This window comes from Sparus aurata, chromosome 9, assembly GCF_900880675.1.
Source record: "Sparus aurata chromosome 9, fSpaAur1.1, whole genome shotgun sequence".
Taxonomy (NCBI): domain Eukaryota; kingdom Metazoa; phylum Chordata; class Actinopteri; order Spariformes; family Sparidae; genus Sparus; species Sparus aurata.
The window spans coordinates 25,024,303-25,050,163 of NC_044195.1; the positions used below are offsets into that span (position 1 = coordinate 25,024,303).

The 25,861-nt window shown below is 37.9% G+C and overlaps 5 protein-coding genes across 5 annotated transcripts; 3 read left to right on the forward strand and 2 right to left on the reverse strand.

The window, feature by feature from the left end:
* Positions 1–2,535: 2,535 nt before the first annotated feature.
* Positions 2,536–3,465, reverse strand: LOC115588171 (olfactory receptor 2K2-like). The gene has a single exon (XM_030428559.1). It carries the CDS (start codon positions 3,463–3,465, stop codon positions 2,536–2,538), a length of 930 nt encoding a protein of 309 aa, XP_030284419.1.
* Positions 3,466–5,801: 2,336 nt separating this feature from the next.
* On the reverse strand, positions 5,802–6,731 carry LOC115588462 (olfactory receptor 1-like). Its single transcript, XM_030429087.1, has one exon. It carries the CDS (start codon positions 6,729–6,731, stop codon positions 5,802–5,804), a length of 930 nt encoding a protein of 309 aa, XP_030284947.1.
* A 6,870-nt stretch (positions 6,732–13,601) lies between these two features.
* Positions 13,602–14,549, forward strand: LOC115588172 (putative gustatory receptor clone PTE03). The gene has a single exon (XM_030428560.1). It carries the CDS (start codon positions 13,608–13,610, stop codon positions 14,547–14,549), a length of 942 nt encoding a protein of 313 aa, XP_030284420.1. The 5' UTR covers positions 13,602–13,607.
* Positions 14,550–16,711: 2,162 nt separating this feature from the next.
* Positions 16,712–17,659, forward strand: LOC115588173 (olfactory receptor 6N2-like). Its single transcript, XM_030428561.1, has one exon. It carries the CDS (start codon positions 16,712–16,714, stop codon positions 17,657–17,659), a length of 948 nt encoding a protein of 315 aa, XP_030284421.1.
* A 4,392-nt stretch (positions 17,660–22,051) lies between these two features.
* LOC115588174 (olfactory receptor 10A3-like) lies at positions 22,052–23,867 on the forward strand. The gene is made up of 3 exons (XM_030428563.1): positions 22,052–22,562; positions 22,848–22,852; positions 23,463–23,867. Exons 1-3 carry the CDS (start codon positions 22,052–22,054, stop codon positions 23,865–23,867), a joined length of 921 nt encoding a protein of 306 aa, XP_030284423.1.
* The last annotated feature ends 1,994 nt before the right edge of the window (positions 23,868–25,861 follow it).

Below are 25,861 nucleotides of genomic sequence, written 5' to 3' on the forward strand. Positions count from 1 at the left end.
TATGGTTGCACTTTTTTAGAACTAAACACATCGAGTACCTTTGTTTACATTTCAATTCGAACTAGAACTTCCTAGAGGAAAGATTTATAATTAAAGATGACTTTTTTAATTAAAAAATTATCAGCAGTTACTCTAATAAATTATTTGTTTATTACTACTTATTACTGAATCGATATCGAAGCATTAAAGTCAATATTGAATCGAATCGATATTGAATCGAATTGCAACCTAAAGAATCTAAATCAAATCGAATCGTGAGGTTCTTAACAATACCCAGCCCTATTTCCCAATGCTGCCTGGGAATAACTTGCCATGGATATTGTGGGCCCATTCCACTCTGCTCCACCTGACTGCCGTTTTGCCATCACATTGGTGGACTATTACGGTAAATGGCCTGAAGTAGCATTTACCTCAGATGTGACGTCCACTGCTGTCATTGCATTCTTGACTGCTGTTTTCAGCTGTGAAGGCAACCCCCTTGAACATGTGACTGACAACGGCCCTTCATTTGTGTCTGCTGGGTTCGAGGCGTTCTTAGCAGCTAAGGACATTACACACTTCCGCAGCTCCATCTACTATCCGCAAAGTAATGGAGAAGTTGAGAGTTGGAACAGAGTATTAAAGGACTGTCTGCAAACAGCTGACATTGAAGGTTGATTATGGAAGCCCTTTGTCATGAACTTTCTCTTCAATTATAGAGCAACTCCCCATGCATTGACTCACGTCTCCCCTGCTGAACTTCTACATGGCCGTCCATTCCGCACCAAATTGAACATCAAAAACATTGCTTCGCCTCGTGCATCTGCTCAGCCTGAAGCTGTGAGAGACACTGTGTCTCTGAGACAAGCCAAAATAAAGCGCTATGTGGATGAACGACGTGGGGCATGGTCTCCAAAGTTTCTGTGTGGTTCCTATGTTCGGATCAGAAAGCCAGGAATCATAAAGAAAGGACACTTCAAGTTCACACGGCCCCTCCGGGTTGTTGCTCAGAAAGGCGCAGCAACCTACGAACTTTCTGATGGTGAAGTATGGATCGTTGTTCACCTGTCCCCTGCAAGTTTCCCCTTCCCTGAGGTGCAAACAACCAATACCTGTGTACAGCCTGAGGATGTTTATAAGCTCCTTCAGACCCCCCGCCTGTTCGACCATTGCCCCGGCCCTAGTGGAGTCGCAGGCAGATTCAGCTGCCTGCATGGCTAGGAGATTTGTCACCTGAACTCTGTATTTTTAAAAGTGGCAGAATGTGGTGTGACTCATGGACTAACACTTGTGTCCAACTTGATTTATGGACTGTTACAAGTTCACAATTGATAATGTTATGAACATTTTAATAAATGTATTTTTCCATGTGAAGCTCTTTGCAGTCAGCACAAGATTACAGAAGATTGGAAATTTACAAGTACAAATGTGTCACTGTTGGTGACGTATAAGGGTTAAGCTGAAAAGTACTATTTACGGATTTTCAGGAATACTGGGATATTCAGAAGCTAATTTCAGTTATTTTTTTAATTTCATAATCACTTACTATGCAAGGTTGGTTACTACTTAAGTGTTGACGCAGCTAAACATTCACTATCTGTTCGTATTTTCATGAGGAATTATTCTTAAAAAAGGGATATGTGGTATATACGTGTGTGTCTGCATAGATATATCATGCCAGTAGGTGGCAGTGGCACTCCATGTAATCCATGCATCGCGGCTATTCTGTGCACTTGTGTCTGACCTCTGAGTAGTAAACACCGTTCCTCTGAACTAGCTTCCCTGCTAGCTTTCTTTTCATTCTTACAATACAACAAGTACCAGACTTTAAAAAGTGGTATCAACCCATTTCTACTCCAGCTCACTGGTATCATGTCGGACAAAGAGAGAGGATGTCGAGTAAGGATGTTGCTCTCAGAATTGAATCCCGTAAATTGGCTCCAATTCGTGGGCCCATTCAAGATGATTAAAATCATTAACAATTTCTGTGGTCCCTCAGCAAAATCTCTGTTCTTCTCATTCTATCCTCTACATTTTTTTCTCTGTCTCTCTGTCTCTCTCTCTCTCTCTCTCTCTCTCCCATATATGTATTATATATATATCTATATATATATAGATATAGATATAGATATATATATAGATATATATATATATATATACATATATAGATATATATAGATATAGATAGATATGTATATCTATAGATAGATATATATACATACATGTATACAAATGTACTCATTTGACAGTTTCAAACAGGTATTAAGATGTACTTGTGATGTCAAAGCATTGCAATAATAAAGTTTTTCTGAACGTTGACCGTCAAATGAACTTCTTGTTGTATATCACGAATGCTCTTCACAATATCTTTTGCAACTTCAGCTGTTGTTACAGTAAAGAATGCATTTCAGAACAACTTTTCACATGTTTGTAATGTTTGCACTATATTTAAGATGTTTGCAACTGTCTAAGTTACTTTTGTCTATACATTTTAAATCACACTCACAAACATAATATTGTCCTTGCTCTACAGAGACTCTTGCGACATGGAGAAAACTATTTATTTTTTGACAACAGAAATCTTTTACATGATTGTCTTATATTTGTTTGGTTGAATCCATACATGAAGGGGGTGATCACTGGTTGACAAATCAGGAGATACACGGATAAAATAATGCGTACTTTATCCGGTACACGCGCCACATCAAACCTGGAATCAACAAAGTGAAAAATGCAGCCGATAAACATGTTTGATAGTGAGACAAGCTGAGGTGTGCAGGTGGATATCGCTTTTTGCTTGTTGTCCTTCGTGGTATTGAGACAAACGGCCAAAATCTTCATGTAAGAGACTGAAATGAGACCAAATGGCATAACCATAGTCACAAAGGCAAAAAGCAGGTCAGATATGCTGTTAAGTACTGATACTGAACATGCAAGTTTAATTATCAAGTGGTGGTCACAAAACACTTTGTCAATGACATTTCCACACAATTTCAAACGGATGACGAATGAAAATGCAAACATACAATTAACAAATGAATACATCCATACAAGCAGAATGATTATAGCTACTCTTCCTGTGTTCATAATAACATTGTAGTGTAAAGGATTACAGATAGCAACATATCTGTCATAGGCCATGGCTGCTAAACTACAAAACTCAACAGAACCACATGTGTACAAATAACACATCTGCAGAAAACACCACGGCAGGGTCACTTCATGGGTGTCTGAAAACATCTGTGTTAGCAAAAGAGGATATAATGCGGTGCTGCCACCTATTTCATTCACAAACAAATTACACAGTAATATATACATCGGCTCATGCAACCTTTTGTCCAGAAATATGACCATAATAAGAAATGTGTTGGCCACACATATGGAGAGGTACCATAACAGCATTATGCTGAAATACAAGTATTTTAACTCTCCAATAGTCCCATAGGCTGCCAGCACAAAAGACACGACCTCTGTAAAATTCTGCATTTCTATTTTGCGAAATGTTTGTGCCACACGGTGAATCACAGAGATTAGCAGAAGTATCTCAGTAATAGTATTGTCTATTATTCTTTTAAATAATACCCAAGCCCAAACCTTTCAAAAATAATTTTATGATCAAAATCTCTTCACACTGATCTCAGCATACCAGTCTGTAACACTAAAACTGTATGTTTCATACAAAACTGTGCAAAAATTAACAAATTTAAGTGGATTATGGTCAATAAGAAATATAACATCACTTAGTTAGATAAAATATTATGATGTAGACAACTGTTCCAATACTTTTTTTTTAAAAAAAGCACAAAATCATTTTGACATCTCATATTTGTTAAGCAGCATATTTGATTAATGTCTCGTCATCTGTGAGAAATATCAGGACATAGATATCAGTAAGCGGAGAGCAACTTTCGTCATGCAGATTATGAACAAAAATTTTAATTCACCTTACACCTAACACATGTGATCCAAGATCATTGGTATCTTATGGATGTAAAGACTTCCAGGCAGCTACTGCTCAACTCCCAACTGAACATGACAGTTACCTCAGCTTAATTTTATACAGTTGTCGTACAGCGAAGTGGGTTGGGTTGAACTAAGAGACAAAGTTGCCAACACAATATAAAAATCCTCAAAACAAACAAACAACAAAACAAAACAAAAAAAACATCACATGTACATGTACACAATATGAGCTTTCCATTGCTGAATAAGGTTAATTGGTAGCACTAAATTGCCATAAGGTGTGAGTGCAAATGGCTGTTTGTCTTTATATGTCATACATGTGGTGAACTTGTGAGTTGTCCATGGTGTAACTTGCTGCTCGTCAAATGTAAGCTGGGATCGGCCCTAGGTATCGTTCGCTAGCCTGGATTCTCTGTCATTTTCCACCCAAGGTAACTTTTCCACACAGTCTGTGGTCACAACAGACATAATGGCGACGAGGATGGGAATTACTTACGGTGAAAAGAGTTTTAAACTCCATGTCATGGCAGGAGCTGTTCCTAAGTTTTGCAAACCACACTCTGTGCCTTATGCACTTAGGGAGGCGGTTGAAGTCCAACTAAATAAAATGGAGTCTGATGGGGTTATTACACCTGTTAGTTACGCCAAATGGGCTTCGCCCACTGTACACATCCCTAAAATTGATCAATCAATAAGGATCTGTGGGGACTATAAAGTGTCTATCAATCCCTGGCTTGAGGTAGATTAGTACCCCATACCAAAACCACAGGACTGGTTCACTAAACTAGCAGGAGGTGAGAAATTCACCAAGCTTGACTTGTGGCAAGCTTATCAACAAGTAGAACTAGAAGAGAATTCCAAACGGTACTTGACCATAAACACACACTAAGGGCTGTTCCGAGTAAATCGGCTTCCTTATGGTGTAGCTAGCGCACCTGCAATATTTCAAAAGTTGATGGATCAACTTCGGCAGGGCCTAGATGGCGTAATCTGTTATTTGGATGACATATTCACAACCTCAGGGTTAACGAAGCAATGCTTTTTTTCAGCACAGTGTGTCATATTTGGGACATGTCATTAATGCAGAGGGAATTCACCCATTACAGGAGAAATGTGAGGCTATAGCCAAGGCAGCGGTTCCAACTAATACCACTGAACTTAAGTCTTTCCTGTCGCTGTTGCGTTATTATGGAAAGTTCATACCACACTAGCCTGGATTCTCTGTCGTTTTTCACCCCAAGTAACTTTTCCACACAGTCTGTGGACACAACACAGCTGTTTCAGGAGTCATGTTTAGTCACTGCTGGTGAAGACAGAACAGTTCCCGTAATGCTGCTTCATTATAAAAACATTTAAGTGACTATATAAAGGGGGGCTTTTATTTTGAAGAAGTTATAGTAAATGAAACGTGTTTGTTACTGAATTAGTGTAGCCAATTTGTAAGCTGTGATTCTCCGATAGTACTGCAGGGGAAAATGCCGAAAGTCAAAATAAAGAGAAGCAGCACTACTGCAAACCTAATTCATGATGTTGTCTTTGTATTTCGTCCGAAGTAGACTATTTTTTCTACTGTTTAAGAATCTTTTTAAATGTCTAGGTTAAGCAAAGTGCTTCCAAACAGCTGTATTATCTATGGCCTTGTTGAGAGGTGAGAGGTTGTATTGGATTGATGTCGGTGTTGGCAGACACTCAATGTTGTCTTATCAGTACCAGACTTAAAAAAGTGGTATCAACCCATTTCTACTCCATCTCCCCGCTATCACCTCGGACAGAGAGTGAGGCTGTCGATACATTTTAAATCACACTCACAAACATAATATTGTCCTTGCTCTACAGAGACACTTGTGACATGGTGAAAACTATTTATTTTTTGACAACAGAAATCTTTTACATGATTGTCTTATATTTGTTTGGTTAAATCCATATATGAAGGGGGTGATAACTGGTTGACAAATCAGGAGATAGACGGATAAAATAATGCGTACTTTATCCGGTACATGTGCTGTATCAATTCTGGGATCAACAAAGTGAAAAATGCAGCCGACAAACATGTTTGATAGTGAGACAAGCTGAGGTGTGCAGGTGGATATCGCTTTTTGCTTGTTGTCCTTCGTGGTATTGAGACAAACGGCCAAAATCTTCATGTAAGAAACTGAAATGAGACCAAATGGCATAACCATAGTCACAAAGGCAAAAAGCAGGTCAGATATGCTGTTAAGTACTGATACTGAACATGCAAGTTTAATTATCAAGTGGTGGTCACAAAACACTTTGTCAATGACATTTCCACACAATTTCAAACGGATGACAAATGAAAATGCAAACATACAATTAACAAATGAATACATCCATACAAGCAGAATGATTATAGCTACTCTTCCTGTGTTCATAATAACATTGTAGTGTAAAGGATAACAGATAGCAACATATCTGTCATAGGCCATTGCTGCGAAACTGCAAAACTCAACAGAACCACATATATACAAATAACACATCTGCAGAAAACACCATGGCAGGGTCACTTCATGGGTGTCTGAAAACATCTGCGTTAGCAAAAGAGGATACAGCGCTGTGCTGCCACCTATTTCATTCACAAACAAATTACATAGTAATATATACATCGGCTCATGCAACCTTTTGTCCAGAAATATGACCATAATAAGAAATGTGTTGGCCACACATATGGAGAGGTACCATAACAGCATTATGGTGAAATACAGGTATTTTAAATCTCTAATATTACCATAGGCTGCCAGCACAAAAGACACAACTTCAGTTGAGTTCTCCATTTCTTTTTTGTGTAATGTGAGTGCCACAATGTGAAACACAATAAGTAGCAGCGAAAATAGCTTTGTAGTCTTTTATCCTTTTGAATAATGCCTCAGCCCAAGATTATACCTAAATTTAAGTTTTCTGTAATTCTTATAGTTAGGCAGACACTTTGACTAAAGTATTAGAATGAAACCGTTTCAGTTTCTAGTTCTAGTTTGACAATTTTCCTGAGTTTGTTTAAAATCATTTTCCCAACAACTGAGCAAAATCCCTCAACACTAATGTCTGCATAGCAGTGTGCAACAGCATGTTTCACAACACATGTCAGAATCACAGGCGTTAATTAGGTTATGATCATCAAGGACAATAACATCACTTAGTTGGTTAATGGATGCTGAAATTGTTTTTGAAAAATATAAAGAAAACTTGTATTATCAGATTCTGGTTTATCATTCCATTTGATAAATGTCCCTTTCGTCACCTGTAAGAACATTTCAGAATGTAGACATAAGTAATCAAGGAACAACATTAGGCATGCAGTATATGGACATTAAAACAGCACAGTATGACCCAGGATCAGTATCTCAACGATGTGAATGCCTCTAGGTGACCAACTGAACAAGACAACATCTTCAGCTGAACTTTATACAGTTCACAGAGGTGGGTTTGGCTGCATTAGAGGAGCCAACTCCTTAGATTGTAGCCTACAGTTTACAATATGAGTTACTTAGGTGACTCAGGTGCCTCAGGCAGAATTAGTCACAGATCGAGTGATGCATTATAGATTTACTCACTTTATTTTTATTCACATTTGCCAACTTCCTTCCTCACTATCTAACGTATCACGTGATATTTCCCATAGATAAACATACAAACAACAAAATGAAATGCAATTGCTTTGAATAGATTATGTTGGGGATAATCTAGGTACGTAACCCAACAAACTTTTAACATAAAGTCTATTATTTTTTTTATACATTTTAATTTGAAAATGTTACATATTATACCGTTAAAAAAAGAAAGATCAACGTCTCTTCATGTTGTCAGTTATTAAATAGGTTCATGTTGATGTTACACAAGTCCTGTAAAATACATAGCCCAAAATAACATAACTGCACATTTTTCCTATATTATATTCAGCAATGTCCTAACATAGAAAGACAACCTTGTAGTTTTGAAGCTGTAATAGTTAACTTATGTACTTGTATTCATTTTTTTGGCCACATGAGGGAAGGAAATCATATCAAGCTGAAAATCAAGATTTAATTTAATTTCCATATCAGTTCACCAGCAACTCCTGAGGGAAATACCCAGCTCTTTTACTGCCAAATGACCCATTCTGTTTACATTAGGGACCTTGTCACTGTGCATTGTTGATTCTCTGTCCTCATAATTGCCAAGAACAGAGATGTTTGTGAATTTCAAACTGAATATTAAAAGTGGATATTAAATTAGTGAAAAAAATAGGAAATTCTGTAGTCTCCAAGAACAAGCCAAAATATTAAGATTACATAAACAGGGTTATGAAGGTCATAATTTGGAAAGCTCCCTGCAGAGCTACAGGAAACATTAAACAATGATTTTCACAGGCTGAGTAGAGCTCCTGCTGACAAATAAAGCATGGATTCAAGTTTTTAACTCGGCTCTGAAAAAGTCATGAATGTGCTCGATGCAGATCCAAAGAGAAAAAATAGAGGTGGGGGGGGGGGGCAAGTCAAATCTCTGCCACCTGATTGATGTACAGGACAGCCTGTCTGAGATTTCTCCTTGTATTCGCACGTGTTACGGGTATCGGGTCACCATGCCTGCGCAAATGCGCTAGCTACTGCAAAACACATGTAAGTTAAGTGACCTGGTTAGCGGCTTCAATTGACCAGCAACACAGAGATCGACAAGTGGCCGAAGGTATGTCTATTGCTGCTCAGCGATATATACTGATCCCTGGATTGGTATACCGATCCTTGGATTGGTTTGTTGTTGTTATTCCACTGGTATTCCACTGACACATGACGATTTAAAAAATGATTCTTCATGGAAAAAAAGAACCTTTCTGCAGAAAGGTTCAAGCAATTCGCTAAAACATTTGGCGGCTGCAGGCACAATGCAATTTCCTGACCCTTGTTAAACTATGCAAAACACAATAAGCAGAAAATTATTCCACTGCTGTGTTCGATGCCCCATCAGTCTCAAAGGCTAGTTAGTTAAAGTAAATAAATTTAAACTGATTACAATGCAAATTCAGTCTCAAACGAAGACGAGATCAGCAAAAGGGTTTGGCGGAGTCCTGAGACCGAGACACTATGCCATTGGCTACAGTGCACGGACATCTCATGCAGCCTGTCCAATCTAAATATTTATAACCTTATTTATGTTTCTAAGCCTGTCTTGTTAGAATTTGTGAGGCAGCCTTTTAACCAATGCAAAGCCATCAACTTTTCATTTGGTCTCTTAGGCAACAGTGTTGGCAAAAATAATAATGCAATAGTTGCTTAACAAAATTTGGTTTAGCTAATTTAAACCCATGTTACAACTTAAAATTAGTCTCGGCCTGTATTTTATAAAAAAAAAAAATACATTCAGTCAGATGATTTTTTTGTTGCTTTAACCCCAGAAGTAAAGGCTCATTTATACTTAAAGTTATTTGGATACAGATGGAGCCTTCTGTCCATACTCTGTGTTCATTTCGTCCCTGTATTTGCACCCTTTCTGATAGCTTGCAGTTACCGGCCAATGGAGTAGTAACACCAGTAGTTGTAGGGGGCAGGGTAGCCAACTCTTAAAGTGAGACATGACCACAGGACAAGAAGAAAAAAAAAAATGGATTAACTTTTTGAGGAAAGGTTGAGTTGATGAAGAGTTTTAAACATCTGAATGACGTTACTATGCCAGGGCACAGAGACAAACAGTTGATACCAAACAGCAGGGAAGACACTGGATGTAAGTTGGACGATGGCAATGTAAAAGTGAAGGTCCATGCAGGACCGAGCTGCCTCTGAGCAGTTATATGATTTGAAACAGACGTATCTATTTTCGTATGTATAGGCATCATAAAAGTGCCACTTTAGGTTAGGTACTTAGGGCATAAAGGCACAAAAATGTGCAACCTGGTAGACATCATCTGAAAAACCCAAACTTAGATTTGAATAGTGTACTTACATGATACTACAGATAGTAGCAAAGATATTGTGCATATACGCACCAGACCCAATAAAGAAATAAGTATTTTCATTAAAGTCCTAATTTGACACACAAACACTGTGATGAGTTTAACAGTGACCTATGACACTGAGGACACCAACCAATGCATTTCCTATGAGACCTGATGTTTTTTATGAAGTCCATACACATGAGATTACCTTGTTATTGATGAGATTTGCTGATGTAACGGCCATCTATTGTGATGCAATGTAACAGAGACACATAAATGTGGAGTAAACATGATGATTAGGCCTCAGGGTCATTAGTCCAGTATATCTCTGTATCCCCAGGACATCAATCTAGTGTTGATGTGGTGCTCTGGGACCTGCTTTCATTCCATCCAACACAAACTGTAACTATGTGCAAACTCCCTCTACACAGATGGCTGTTATGTTTGATACTGGATGACAAATGCTTGGAAAAAAGGTGGCTTTCATGATTTTGCGTTGTGATATGAAGATTTAGCATTTCCAAAGACTTAAAATTTGAATTAGATAAAAATGGTAGGCCAAAAGCAGAAAGGTTGCCCTCTCTTGGCTCCGTGACTATATACCAATTTTAAAAGGCCTTGTTTTAGTGCACGATAAGCTCATAAAAATGTAGTTGAAAGACAGTTCTTCATATAAAACATTTTTTAGTGTAAACAACAGCTGTAATTGGTCAGATTAGAATATCAGGTTAGCTGAGCTGCAGCTAAAAAGACCTTTAACCTCAAGTACTGGCCTTTCACATATACATGAACATCATTTACACTCAAGGCCTTGTCAAAAGAGTCCTCACAATGTGCATTAAGCCTATTATGTATTTTGCAGCATACATGGGTCTCTAAAACTGGTGTCTATGGCAACATTCCTGCACTGGCACAACAGTGGGGATGAATTTATGTCAGCAATGTTTGCCAGTGATGACGTTGGGAGCAACTGCAGCGAAAAAACATTGTACCAAAAATTTGTTGCCACATTTTAAATGTTGTGAATACATCATGTATGTCAAAATAAGTCAACGTTGATTTTTGCTTTCACAAAGAACACAGTAGTCTCTTGGGTGAGAGTTTGGGTATGTTTGACCCATCCATCCTGCTTCTGAGTGTGAAGTACCAATACTTGACTGCTTCCCAAAGACAGAGCAGACCTCCTAGTCTTATATTATTAGGGTGGAACATAAATGTATTCTGGCCTCAGGCTGTCAATGCAAGATGGTTTTAAGTTGCTGTGAGACCGGACTGAATAGTAAAAATGTCTCTCCCCAAAAATACAGATATAAAGGCTGTGTTTTCATGAGCACTTGCTCACTGTAATAATTGAATGGACAGTATTTGCACAAGATACAATTTTTCCCCCACATTTTGATTGATTCGTAGGTCCGACGTACAATTCGTTCACACTTTTTGGTTAATTTGTATGCACGAGACAAGACAGTAAGTACAACAGACTGGACACCTATTCTTTGCACTCTGCATTGCCCAGGGACATTCTGGCAGGAAAGACCAGCTCAGGAGGTGAAGCGACAATGTGGCAATCAGCAAGGCAGGAAGGACTGCAACAGCGAAAGAGGTTGATGTGTGTGATGTGATGTTAATGAGGACACTACAGCTCACAAGTTTCTGTTTCTGTTTCTGCACTCCTGCTGGCTGTTTGTTTTACAGACCCCCCGAAAACACTGGCACAACACATTATGCAGCCTCTATGTATTTCCAAAACTGCTGACTCACAGTCCTTTAGAATTGATGTTTTCAATTACTCAATACTCCGATAAACAAGGCAGGTCTTATTAATTGGCTGTCTGTATACACTTAAATCATGCCCACATTTTAATTAAAACCTGGGAACAAATTGTATATTTGCCCACGAACTAATAAAAATGTGGTAAGAAGCTGATTACCAGTACTTATTTGTGTTCCTATCTGTAATGGAGATCTCAATTATCAATAAAAATGGAGATATGTGCCAGTGGCCCAATGGAAGCCCGGTATTCATGTTAATTGTTTAAGGTTTAATTATCTGGCGAAGTTTCAGGAGTAGGACCACACCTCAACAGCGCCAACTTCCAATATTCCATAAATAACCACCTGACCCTTACCTCTTCTTCGCTCTCGTATTGTGCACCCCGCCCCCCCACCCCATTTCTCTCTCCCTGTTTCTTCTTTTCTTTCCTCTCCTTCGTAGGACCAAGATCTTCAACATTTTGTTTTCTTTTTCTTTCATGATAAATCGTTTAACGCATCTTGTTGACGGTCCTTGCTAGTGAAATGATGTACTGGGTGATCATTGTGCCTTGCAGTCGGTGTTAGGCTGTGCTGTCATAAATCTACTCAGTCTGCTGACCTAATGTACCTTTAAGCTGTTTTATATTTCTACACTCCCCCTAGCAAAGAGCCAATATCATCTAAATTGTATTTGTATCTGCCCCCATCGGCTTGATCTGAACTCCACTAGTCTTACAAATAACCACGCATTGGCAATCTCTCTGCTATCATAAACCTTTCTATAGATAAATCATGCCCCTTGACCTGTCTAAGGAATGGTAAGGTTTCTATGGCAACACTCCCACCTTGTCAAATACAGCAGCTTAGTTAGCGGCCATAAGCATCAAACAGTTGGGCCCTACTTACCTCTCTAGTGTCAGTTTTACTCTCAAAGGGCTTCACAGTCCCAGAGTTAGACCCCAAAATTAAAAAAAACTTTGCAACGTTGCGACTTTCAAATTATGTCAAATGGTCATGGTTTAGTTTAGTTTCAGCACTAAAACTACTATGTTTGTTTTAGGAAAACACCTTGCTTTGTGTTAAAAAAATGTTCAGCCTAATTGTTATGGAGTTTATGTAAGTGAACTCACACTATATTACTAATAAACAATTCCATGTTGACATTTCATAACACTCAGGACATGAACCCCCAGCGCTACATATGACCCACTCCACCACCCTGACCTTCTATAATACCTCTAGGCTAAAGGGGAATTTAGCAGGGTTTAGTTAGGGGTAGGCTACCTCAAGGGTCAAAATTAGTGTGGGACAACTTTTGAGTGAGAGTGAGAATTGACTTGCTGTTCGGACATGGTTTGGTTATTTCAGTATTGCAAATTGGCCGCAAGGCATTATATTGTCTGTTCTCCATTGCCTGTAACCGCATTATACCTTTTAAGGGGTCGCGGGGGTGTTGCTGGAGCCAATCCCAGCTGTCTCTGGGCGAGGGCAAGTCGCCAACTCATTGCAGGCCCTTCAATGATGGCAGAGGGTGCATGCAAGGTACCAACTGCGCATCATGAGCAATTTGGGGAATAGTATTTTGCTCAAGGACACTTTGACATGCAGCTCAGTTCAGCCCGGGGGAGGTGGGATTTGAACCCTCTGACCAGCTGACCAGCTTTACCTACTGAGCTACAGCCGCCCTATATTGGCTGTTCGAAATAACACATTTATTTTCTTTCTGTTTGCCAGGCAACATTGCTGTAATCAGGATAGAAACTCGTGGAAGCACATAGCTTAATCGGGGGGTTATTAAACTCTAGAGCTTTAGCAAATTCTGATAGCTGATTGGACAGTAACATTGCTCAACAAAGAATAAAAGCAGTTATATTGTTTGTTGGACCAGTGGTGAGTTATTTTAATCATTGTGTTCTCCTCTGAAATATGGTAAACATCTGAGAAGAACCAAGTCGAGGACGAGACAGCTGACATTTTAATCAAGTAAACGATGATTAGTGCAACCAATTTAAGTGTTTTTTCTTTATCAGGATTAAATGACACAACAACAAAGCAGAGGGTCACTCTTTTCTCTTTCACCTTGTTGTGTTACATTCTGATTTTGCTTGTTAATGGTGCTCTTATTGTCACTATCATATTGGAGGAAAAACTTCACGAGCCCATGTACATCTTCCTATGTAATTTGTGCATTAATAGTGTTTATGGGACAACAGCCTTTTATCCTAAATTTCTTTTTGATCTGTTGTCTTATGTTCATGTCATATCCTATGCTGGTTGCCTGTTACAGGTCTTTGTTATATACTCGTATGCGGCGACAGAGTTTTCTATTCTAGCCCTGATGGCCTATGACAGATATGTGGCTATATGTCGACCACTGGAGTATCACGCTGTTATGACTAAACATAGGGTTGTTGTTTTCGTGTGTTTATCCATACTTGTACCTTTCCTCTGTCAGACTATTGTGATGATAATGACCTCTCGACTGGAATTATGTGGCTCCCAAATAGAAAAACTGTACTGTGAGAATTGGTCAATCCTCAAACTCTCATGCAATTCAATAACAACAAATAATATTGTTGGATTTATTGTCATATTTTTCTATTTAGGGCATGATCTTTTCATTTTGTGTTCATATGTGTACCTGATAAAATCCGTTTTAAAGTCAAGAGAGGGGAGGAGGAAGTTTATGCAGACATGTGTGCCACATTTATTATGTTTGCTTAATGTCTCAGCTGCTCTGCTGTTCGACCTCATGTACGCTAGATATGGATCAAGCTCTGTATCGCAAAGCGTTAAGAACTTCATGGCCATACAATTTCTCATGTTTCCACCTATTCTCAACCCTATTATTTACGGACTTAAACTGACTCACGTTCGCAAGATTTTTTTACGTTTGTTTACAGACAACAAACAGGTTAAAGGATTAGGCTGATACATTGTGAAGTTGTGTTTCAAGGCCGGCTATTTTATCTCATAAACAAAAAAAAAGTGATCATCAATTTCCAGTTGTAAAACATGGAGAAGAAATAGTTAGACATGTGGCCTGCACTGGTTGATTGTAAAGAAACCCACTGGTATCAGATGTGAACTCTTCAGAGAGGTGTTGATTAAACTTTGTCATTCTTAAGGATGTTTGCTGTGGTGCTGTTGATTTTTATTATTGACAGGTGTGAAGATGAAATACATTGACACAAGTATTGAAACTACTGTATATCATTTTTCAGTATTTCTGGAGTTTACCAGGTTGTGTTAGGCTGTTTTTCTTTTTCACTGCAACTGTTTTAATGGTGCTCGTTCTATGGTGGAGCTTATGTAAACAAAAAAATACATCTTTACATTACTGTCAGTGACTGTCAGCAGAACATTTTAATATGTCATGATATAACATTTTATTTATTTTCGTTTTATTCATCAATGTTTAGTCTTTAGCCACAACTGACAGTGCCTTAAGTTATGTGACTTGAGGCAACTGATCACACTTCATGTCCCTCCTTCTGAAGCCAAAAAATACGTCATCCAACCTTGTACATATGCAGTAGTAAAAACAACATCACAACAAAGTGAAATATGATCCCCTTTTAGAGTTAATATAGTGAGCAAGTAAACAGTGTCTGCCTAACAATTGAAGTCCAATATTCATTGCTTTGAGCTTTGATTGGATTTTCAGGAACTCCACACAGAAATATCCGGTTCTTCAACTACTGAACATTTTCTGTCATTTGATCCATTGTTGGTATAAAAAAAGCAATATTGTAGTGCAGCTCTCATGTTTAAGAAATGCAACAAAAGTGTGGGGAGCAGGTGGGGGTTAACTGACTACATGACTTGTATGCGACCATGCAGGGGTTCTCTGGAAGAGGGGGATAATGAAGGACCACCGAACAGTTTAGCATGAATAGCAACCTTTCCTCCAGGAAGGTGACGTATAATGAGCCATTAGGTCCATGCAGAGAGGAGGTCGGTGTGGAGCAATGTATTAGTCACAGGACTTTCACCTGGGGGTTTGTTATCTTAAAAATAAAGATGTAGCTCCTGCACAGTCAAATGAGTATTTTGCTGTTTAGATGGCTAATTCAACCAATTGCAACCAATTAGGTGGGCACACAAAATTGGACCTAACCTAAACACTTGTTATAGACTTTGTCTATAACATTTCTCTGTCAGGAAAGTGACAGAAGGTGCATGATATAAACAGAAGGACTGCATCAAATAGATGAGCATAGATACAAACATGGATTATACATAAACTGGCAAAATGCCAATTTATATATGATGTTTCTTTAATTCATAAAATGTAGCATAAATTGATGATTCTGGTTTAATTAGCTTCTGTGTTTATCTTTATCCTTTTTTTTTAATAACTTTCCCTTCAAATTTTCCATTTTGAAAATGTATTTATGTATTTATTAATGTATTTGGGAGACCTGATCTCCTCATGCAGGTTATCTCTTGGACCTCACTGCAAAGGCTCTATCACCTTTGTGAATTAATCTAGAACTAGTTACAACGATTAAAGATGCATTTGAGTATCTGAGGTTGCGTGAAGGAAGATAAAGAGCATTTCAAGACAATGAAATAGAAAAACAAAGATGAGAAATATTGATAAAGGTAGCTAATTATAAAAGCAAAAAAACAATTGAAGTCACTTTTTATAAGTTAATAAATGACTACATTTATGTTTTTTTTTAACTTTTGCATTCAATGGCATATTTATTGACTGTTTTATTAATTTATTTATTTATTTCTTCATGGTTTTATTTAATTCTATATGAATGTCCATTCCTTATACGTGACATACCATTAAAACTGGTTAAAAAAAAACTCCAGCTTTTTGAATTAATTTCTTTACGTCATCACCTTATTTATTTGCTTTTTGTTTTGTTTTTTTAAGCTGCCGACCAATGACACACCTGCATCAGCGCAGAGGTGTCTCACTATCATAAATCCACAGCTGAATTAACACAAACACACTGGCTAACCTACAGTGTGAGACTAAAGAAGATGCCTTCCTGTCTAACAATGAGCACTTCAACCATGTCTTGTAAATGCTGTTAGCAACGTTTACAGGTTTAGGTTTTTTAATATTATTGCAGAATGAGTAACACATCCACTATACTTGTGTTTTCACTTTCAGGCTTCAGTGCGACTGTGAACTACAGATTCACTCTTTTCGCTCTCACTTTACTATGTTATTGTCTAATTGTGGTCGTAAATGTGTCTCTCGTTTTAACCATAATACTGGATCAGAACCTACATGAACCCATGTACATGTTTTTGTGTAACCTGTGTATCAATGGACTTTATGGGACTGCAGCCTTTTACCCTAAATTTGCTTTTGATCTTCTGTCTGATGTCCATGTAATTTCATATGTAGGATGCTTTCTGCAGGTCTTTGTTATATACACCTATGCAACTATTGATTTCTCTATTCTGGCTCTTATGGCTTATGACAGATATATGGCTATATGTCGACCCCTGGTGTATCACTCTGTAATGTCTATGCGGAGGATAGCTGTGTTAATCAGTTTGTCATGGCTCATTCCACTTGGCTGTGAGGTTGCAGTTCTAACTCTGACATCCAAATTGACACTGTGTGGCTCCCACATACAGAAACTCTATTGTGAGAACTGGTCGATTGTGAAACTTGCTTGCAGTTCAACGGCCGCAAACAATGTTGTTGGATTGATTATTATTGCCTTCTATTGTGTGCACGTTCTTTTCATCGTGTGCACTTATGTGAGGCTCGTGAACTCAGCCATGAAGTCAAAAGAAGGCAGGAAAAAGTTTACACAGACATGTGTACCACATTTATTGTGTTTGGTTAATGTTACAGCTGCTTTGCTTTTTGACACTATGTACTCGAGGTATGGATCAGCCTCCGTGCCACAGAATTTAAGGAACTTCATGGCCATACAGTTTCTCATGATGCCCCCTATTCTAAACCCTATTATCTATGGACTGATCCTGAGTAAAATTCGATATAAATTGGTTACTTTGTTTATGAAGGCAGGTCAGACGTTTACATTGGGGCTGAGGGTTTGATTTATAAACTTAGGGTACTGTTCTGTCAGAAATTACCATACTGATCTGCGGCCTGTGTATAGAGTAAGTCATTTTACTATCCCACAGACAGGTTTCAGATGTTGATTGTATGAAGCAATACATGAATGTGAGAACTTGATGTACAATTTTATAGCATACATTTACTACATGCGATCAAACTTTAAAGAAGAAAATGTTGAATTCAGGATGGAGTGATAATCTGTGTGAATCCTCCAGACAGCACGTTCTCTAAAGATGAAAGATTATTAAGCAATAATTCAGACTACAGTGCCTGTATGAAAAGTCTATACAATGCATTTTCTGTGTTTAAATTTAAGTCTAAACCTGAGGTGTAGACTACTTGAGTCAGTCTGTCAGTGTCTGACCTTCAATATGAAATGTAAATCAAACAGGGTCTTGGAATATATTTAACGCTGATTAAATTATATTTGTAAAAAAACCAAGTAAGGTTGAGGTTGAGATGTGTCACAATTTAATCCAGTTTTTAATCTAGCATCTGGTTTTGGTTTATTCTAGCATTTTGATGGAAGTGTTTGTTAGACATTGTTTTAAACAATTGTATTGTGAGCATTGTGATTTGGCTCAAAGCTGTTTCCATTTTTGTTGTGTAGAAACCATGTAAGGGCAGGCTGGCCTGTAACCATGTACCATTGTTACAGGCCAGCCTGCCCTGCAGTAATACAACAGATTGACTCTCCTCAGATTTCTTTCTCAGACTTTGATTGTTTGGACAGAGCTGCTGTGTCTCTGTTGTTCCTGCTGACTTGATGCTGACTGTGTTCTCCAATACAGAGCAGTTAATTATTAAGACTACAATAAAATCGGGTACATTGTCTTGGATTAAGCCTTAAAGGAAAAGCCAAAAGTTGGATAAAATAGTGTTATTAATTTAGTGAGCACCAGGAATAAGATGACGGTCAACATTAAAGGTACACTATGTAGTTTTTCAAAAAGAAATTCAAATTCAGAAAAGCATCTACAAAATAATACGGAATAATAATTTGAACAGAAATCATTATTTTGATCTACTTCTATAACTAAAAAACAGAACACTGTTTGAAGATAGTAAGAGAGGGTCCTGGAAATATAAACAAAGATAAACCTGTTGTCCTTTAATATTTTTCAGTTGTGAATGTAAATTATTTTTCTTTCTCTGATTAAAATTTCCTCAAAACTATGCACCTTTAATCATAGAATTTACTGATTCCCTCAAATAGTGACTCAAAAGACTGTTGCATCAAAAGTAACTACAACATTTCATAATTTCCATTTCATTAGCTTTTCAGAAAGGTCTGTGTGCTGCCTGTGTGTTTTTCTTATGTCTGTGTCTGTTTGTGATAAGCTTCAACCACCCCATTACCTACAACAAAATAAATTCTTGTTAAAAATGATGTATGAGATAATTTATAACGGTTATAATATAATGATAATATCAACTTAAAGAACGGGATTCTGCACACGTAGACCAGTGGATATTACACTTCTTTTATCTCTCTCAGCACTAGCTGTAACTGGAAGTCAACAAGATATTCTGTTTAGTCTGGTCCCTTCCTTGGACAAAATAACTGAAACACCTTACAGTATAATGCAGTCAAATACAACACTACCACCGATTGTGGTCTCAAAAATGAACAAACAATTGGCCCAGTGTCTTACTGGCACAAGGTCAACAGATATCTTCCATTATTACACATCAGGGTTTTTGCATTGCATTGCGTGGTGTTGTATGCAATTTCCTGTTAGTGTGTCTACCAACTGTATATACCATATCAGTGATTTACAGGGGAAGAGGGAAAATAAGGAGGAAATTCAACTACATCTACAATTTTATATTTGTTATTTTATTAACAGAAGTTAACCTTTCTCTTTGGGGACCTCTGACATGACTATTTGGTTAAATTTAAGTTTAAAAGGTCATATATCCTAAACCGATGACAGTGATATTGTTTTGATATATGGTTGTGTAACTTGTGCCTCAGAGGGATAAATAACTGTATAACTGTAATGGGAATCATTATTTTGACCTCCCTGGTGGGCCTCAGTGGAAAACAACAGGCCTGGGGGACCAGGTCTGACTACAGCCACCTAATTACAATCTAATGGTCAATGTAAGTTGGCCTCATGGGATGATGCTTAACAAGTGCTTTGAGGCTCAACATGAGTAGAGAGAGGACAGTCTTACCTATTTGTAAGATCATAATTTACATTTTAACAGTATTGTTGTTCTTATTTACTTCACCTGATGACACTAGAGGCTTTCAACAAGCTTCACTTCAATAACATACATAAATATGTTACATAGAGAACATGTAGTAATTATGAAAGAAGTGGTCAAAACGTCATTAGCTCCACTCTCCTCTGAGAGCAATTAATGAAACAAGATCACTCTAGAGCCAATCCAGGAGATAATTAACACAAACAGGCTCTCGAGTCAGTATGACTTCATTCTAACTTACAAACTGAAACCAGAAATCAATATGTTAAATCAAAGTTCTATTAAACTCTAATACAGTCTAGTATATCCATCTGTTGAGTATTCATTCTTAATATCAGCCATCAACAATCTGGCTGCTTTATAAGTGCAACCGCAATAATCCCTCTCAATTATGTGCAACAGAACTGTTTATATGGCTTCTGAGCAGAGTTTAAGCCAATGGCCAATAAGGCCGTATAGAACAACTATAGATTATAGACATATGTAGTCTACATTTAAACATCAATTAAACACACAAATGCTACGATGCACTGTGATTTGTACCTGCCCTGTTACAAATGGTAGAGAACATTTTGTCTATTGCATCCACCAAATGGTGCGCTTTGTGTGCACAAATTACCTGGGCCAAGTGTGACTTTGATGAGAGGCGCAGTTCAGCAACAAGTTGTCTTTTGCCAAATTGCTGTTCAACTTGTGGGAGAATTTACTATGAGTTCTCAAACTAACCAATCAAAGTGGAGACTTCGCGGCCCCTGCATCCAAAAGGTCGAACCATTTTGAGGCCCCAGCAGCAGTGCTGGCGCTGTCACTTGACTCAGCCTCAGAAGGATCGACCTCTAAAAATGTGAGTGTATATTAACCACCTGAAGAGAGGATAAGGGGCTGAATATTATTATTATTATTATTATTATTATTATTATTATTATTATTATTATAATAATAATAATAATAATAATAATAATAATATTTATATTAATTCACCGCACAAAACAACAACAGTACAATAAAAGACAGTACAAGCACAGGACAATTTAGTACAAATAAATAGATAAGTAAGAGGATGCAATTACATGGTGCCGGCTTGGCACAGAATTCAGACTCTGCAGTCCTCACCATACAGGAAGTCAACCGGGCCGGGTTAGGCAGGGCTGAGCTTCCAGGGTGAAAATAGTGCAATAGATAAGAATAGGCAAGAGTGTGTGCAGGATCCAGATTCCGCCGTGCTCACCATACAGGAACTCAAACGGGCCGGGATAGGCAGGGCTAAGCTTCCGGGGTGAGAATAGTGCAATGGGGTGGAATGGAGAATAGGCAGGAGTGTGATTATATGATTAAACTGATACAGAGTAAGCCACGCGGAATAAGTGTGTTTTAAAAGGTTTAAAAGGGGAGACAGTGCGAATATCTAGTGGGAGAGTTCCAGAGGCTGGGGGCAGATCAGCTGAAAGCTCTTGACCCCATGGTGACATAATGACCGCCGTTCTATACATTATCCCTTACATAGTGATTGGGGCTGGAAGTGAATAAATCCAGAGCGGGCCCTGTGTTGCATTCAGTGGGATTTACCCTTGTCTGTCTTCTGGGTAGATTTGTCAAATTCCCTGAACATAAAGATTAAATAACCCGGACAAAGAGGACATTTTCATCATTGGACAGGAAGCACATAACCATTGTCACTTGGAGTGGCAGGCATGTCATGTTCTGTTTTTCGTTGTTTGTGAAACAATGACAATAAACTTGTATTCTACTCTGTTGGGACTGGGACTTGAGGTTTAGAAATCTCTATCTGTTTACTGTTATTTCAGTCAATGCTCAGAAAAAGTCAGTAATGTAATTTTGACTGAGAAAAGGAAGATTTTATCATCCCAGTTGTTCTGATCTAGATGACACGTTCCACACGTTTGTCCATAAACAAATTTTTCATAAGAAACTTTACAATGCACTGTGGAAAACTTTCCAAATCCTCCAGAGGTAAAATAATGTGATGACATCTATGACTGGTGGACAAGATAAAAGACCTGTCCACTTCCCTGCATCCACAGTTGTACTTTATCTGTGTATAGATCCCACCAATTCTGATGTGCTAAATATTATGACTGAATACTGTGTGTTTACGCTATAATTCTTCTTTTCAAATTTTTGCTTTGATTTAGACAATGGAAAACAAATCTCTCTCATTTTACTTTAACCTAACGATGTTCATGAAAATTGGACACTTTCGTTATCCAGCCTTTATTTTTTGCCTGCTGCTTTACATCTTTATTGTGTCTGCAAATCTTGCCATGATATGGATAATATTAAGGGAGAGAACACTGCATGACACTATGTATATTTTCATTGCATTTCTATCCATCAACTCTCTGTATGGTGCTACTGGTTTCTTCCCCAGATTCCTTATGGACTTTCTGTCTGATACTCATTTGTTCACACGTCCTGCTTGTTTCACTCAGATCTTTGTTATTTACACATATTTGTCTAATGAAGTGACCATTCTGAGCATTATGGCATATGATAGATATGTTGCTGTTTGTCACCCTTTGCACTATCACAGCAAGATGAAATCTAAAACTATCGTTGCATTGTCATTTTTTGCTTGGGTCTGTCCAGCCTGTATTCTTACTATAACCATTAATATGATTGTCAGGCTCCCTCTATGTGGTAACCAGTGTTGGGAAGATTACTTTGGAAATGTAATTGGTTACAATTACAAGTTACCCTGTTGAAAATGTAATAGTAGTGTAACTATTTCAGTGGTGACTGACTGTATATAAAAGTAAATAGGCTATAGCCTAATAAATGACCTCCTGACGCCAGTCGGATCAACAGCTGAGCAGTGTATCCCCTCAGCTGAACATCTGTACGCTCAGAGAGAAAGTAACAGCAGCGGATCAGCGCGATCTCTCCCTCCGTACAAATGCTCCGTTCTGATCCCGCTCCACTGGACTTTCAAAGTAAAGGTGACGCCAGCTGTAAATGAGTTAAATAGTCAAACAGCGGCGCTTTTATAGCCGATTTTATGATTAAACTCTGAACAGAACCTGGTCGGGACCAGGTTATGAGCTAAGCATAAGTTACCATGGTGATCTAGCCGGGTTAAAAGAGAGCTTCCTTGGTAATACAGGGAAGCCTGGCTTCTGTCTGTATGAAGTGTTTTTTGTATTTCCAGCCCAGGAACATCTTGTGCGCCGCCGACACTGTTGCTGCTGAATCTGACCACGTCTCTGGTCTGACTGCCACCGTACGGTTTGTCGGTTGAGTCGAATGGCACATGACCAGAGAGAGCCAATCACAAGCGTCAGTTTTGGAATGAGGATGTTTATATGAAAAAAACTAAAAACAACATGAATCCAGGGGGGCGAAAAACTATTTGAATCCGAGCTTTTGCGGTGATTTTTCAAATGTAACTTAAGTTGTAATCATTGAAATTTCCAAAAGCAACTGTAATTTAATTACATATTTTCTCCCAGTAATGTAACGGATTACAATTACGTAAATTTTGTAATTAAATTACGTAACGTCGTTGCATATAATTTGTTATTCCCCAACACTGGTGGTAACAATATACAGAAGGTATACTGTGCCAGCTGGAATATTGTAAAGTTATCATGTGTTACAGACACTGTAAATAGTATTGCTGCTATGTTGGGGGCCGTAGCTGTAGCTGTCGTTCCCTTTGGTTTTATCTTGTACACATATCTGAGAATTGTGGTCGCATGTTGGAAAGGCTCATCAGAGGTCAGGGGAAAAGTATTACAGAGTTGTTTTCCACATGTTATATCAGTTGTGATTTATATTGTCACAGCGTTTAGTGATGCTGCCTTAAGCCGACAAAATCTTGATGAGATAAATCCCTTTGTGGCTATTTTGTTGTCACTAGAATGTATTGTCATTCCTCCACTTTTGAATCCTCTCGTGTATGGCCTTAAATTACCAGAAATAAGAAGAAACATTGTCGTGATATTAAGCATATAATCCCAGAGGAAGAAGAAATCCTGTACAACATTAATTACACACTAATCAACTTCCTTTGCCTACAGTCAGAGCAAGGCTAACTGAAAATGTCACCTTACATTTTGTTTGACTTTGTCTATTATTGTTGTAATAGACGTAAAAGCACAGTTTCTGGAGGGAAAAATTCATATGAATTGTAATCACTTTGGCCACCAATGTTAATCATCTATGTAAAATTAAATGGTTTGCCATATGCATATATAGATATATAGATGTTTTGATATTAAAGTCTTTACCATAGAATTTAATGTCAACAGATTTTCAGAGTGAAGTACACAAAGTAAAAGGAAAATAGGAAAATCTATAGATTAAAGTAAAGAAGAGAACTGTCAGACATTTAATTTATCCACCTTTTATTTGTTATATAAAAAATCCTGTAAACATTACCGAAGCCTGTGTCAGTAAATCTACAAGGGCAAAACAATCCACAAAACTCTTGAATATTGTCTGAGTATTTGGTGTCCTAATCAACTTCCTTTCATTTTGTTTGACTTTGTCTATTATTGTTGTTGTAGACTTCATAGCACAGTTTCTGGAGGGAAAAATGTGTTTGTGTTTGTTTCCACTTGAGATTCATATGAATTGTAATCACTTTGGCCACCAATGTTAATCATCTATGTTAAATTAAATGGTTTGCCATATGCATATATATATATTTATATATATATATATATATATATATATATATAGAGAGAGAGAGAGAGAGAGAGAGAGAGAGAGAGAGAGAGAGAGAGAGAGAGATAGATAGATGTTTTGATCGATAGTATTAAATGTCAACAGATTTTCAGAGTGAAGTACACAAAGTAAAAGGAAAATAGGAAAATCTATAGATTAAAGTAAAGAAGAGAACTGTCAGACATTTAATTTATCCACCTTTTATTTGTTATATAAAAAATCCTGTAAACATTACCGAAGCCTGTGTCAGTAAATCTACAAGGGCAAAACAATCCACAAAACTCTTGAATATTGTCTGAGTATTTGGTGTCCTAATCAACTTCCTTTCATTTTGTTTGACTTTGTCTATTATTGTTGTTGTAGACTTCATAGCACAGTTTCTGGAGGGAAAAATGTGTTTGTGTTTGTTTCCACTTGAGATTCATATGAATTGTAATCACTTTGGCCACCAATGTTAATCATCTATGTTAAATTAAATGGTTTGCCATATGCATATATATATGTATATATATTTATATATATATATATATATATATATATATATATATATATATATATATATAGAGAGAGAGAGAGAGAGAGAGAGAGAGAGAGAGAGAGAGAGAGAGAGATAGATGTTTTGATCGATAGTATTAAATGTCAACAGATTTTCAGAGTGAAGCACACAAAGTAAAAGGAAAAGAGGAAAATCTATATATTAAAGTAAAGAAGAGGTCTGTCAGACATTTAATTTATCCACATTTTATTAATTTTTCCTCTCTTTGGACATCTATCTCCAGTCCATTTAAGTACTAAAATGTCTGGTCCACATGCTGTTATCAGAGACTTATGAAACCATAATGAATTTAAATTTTGCAAAAGCTTCGCCGATAGCTGTGACTCAGGAGAAGAGCCAGTGTCTTGTTATCGGAGGGTTGCTGGTCCAATTCCCCTGGTCTGCATGACAAAGTATCCTTGGGCAAGATAATGAACCCCAAACTTCTCCTGATGTGCTGGTCTGCACCTTGCATAGCAGCCACCTCCCTGTCCATGTGTTTCTTGGATTACTCGAGTGTTTCCTGTTCTGCGACTAATTTCGCTCTATTTCCAGTGTCTTCCTTAGTGCCCTACAACTCATCACTCCGCTCCCATGAACCACTGCCTGAGCACCTCTGCAGTACTGCACCTGCCCTGTGCTCCACCGAGCTGCTCGAATGCGCGATCCTTCAGCTCCGCCACCAGCACACCGCCTGATCTGCGCCCCATGGAGCTGATAACCATCACGCCGCTCTCTAGCCAAT

Coding starts and splice junctions, on each gene's coding strand:
- LOC115588172 (XM_030428560.1), top strand. CDS start 13,608: ATGATTAGTGCAACCAATTTAAGTGTTTTTTCTTTATCAGGATTAAAT.
- LOC115588462 (XM_030429087.1), bottom strand. CDS start 6,731: ATGGAGAACTCAACTGAAGTTGTGTCTTTTGTGCTGGCAGCCTATGGT.
- LOC115588173 (XM_030428561.1), top strand. CDS start 16,712: ATGAGTAACACATCCACTATACTTGTGTTTTCACTTTCAGGCTTCAGT.
- LOC115588171 (XM_030428559.1), bottom strand. CDS start 3,465: ATGCAGAATTTTACAGAGGTCGTGTCTTTTGTGCTGGCAGCCTATGGG.
- LOC115588174 (XM_030428563.1), top strand. CDS start 22,052: ATGGAAAACAAATCTCTCTCATTTTACTTTAACCTAACGATGTTCATG.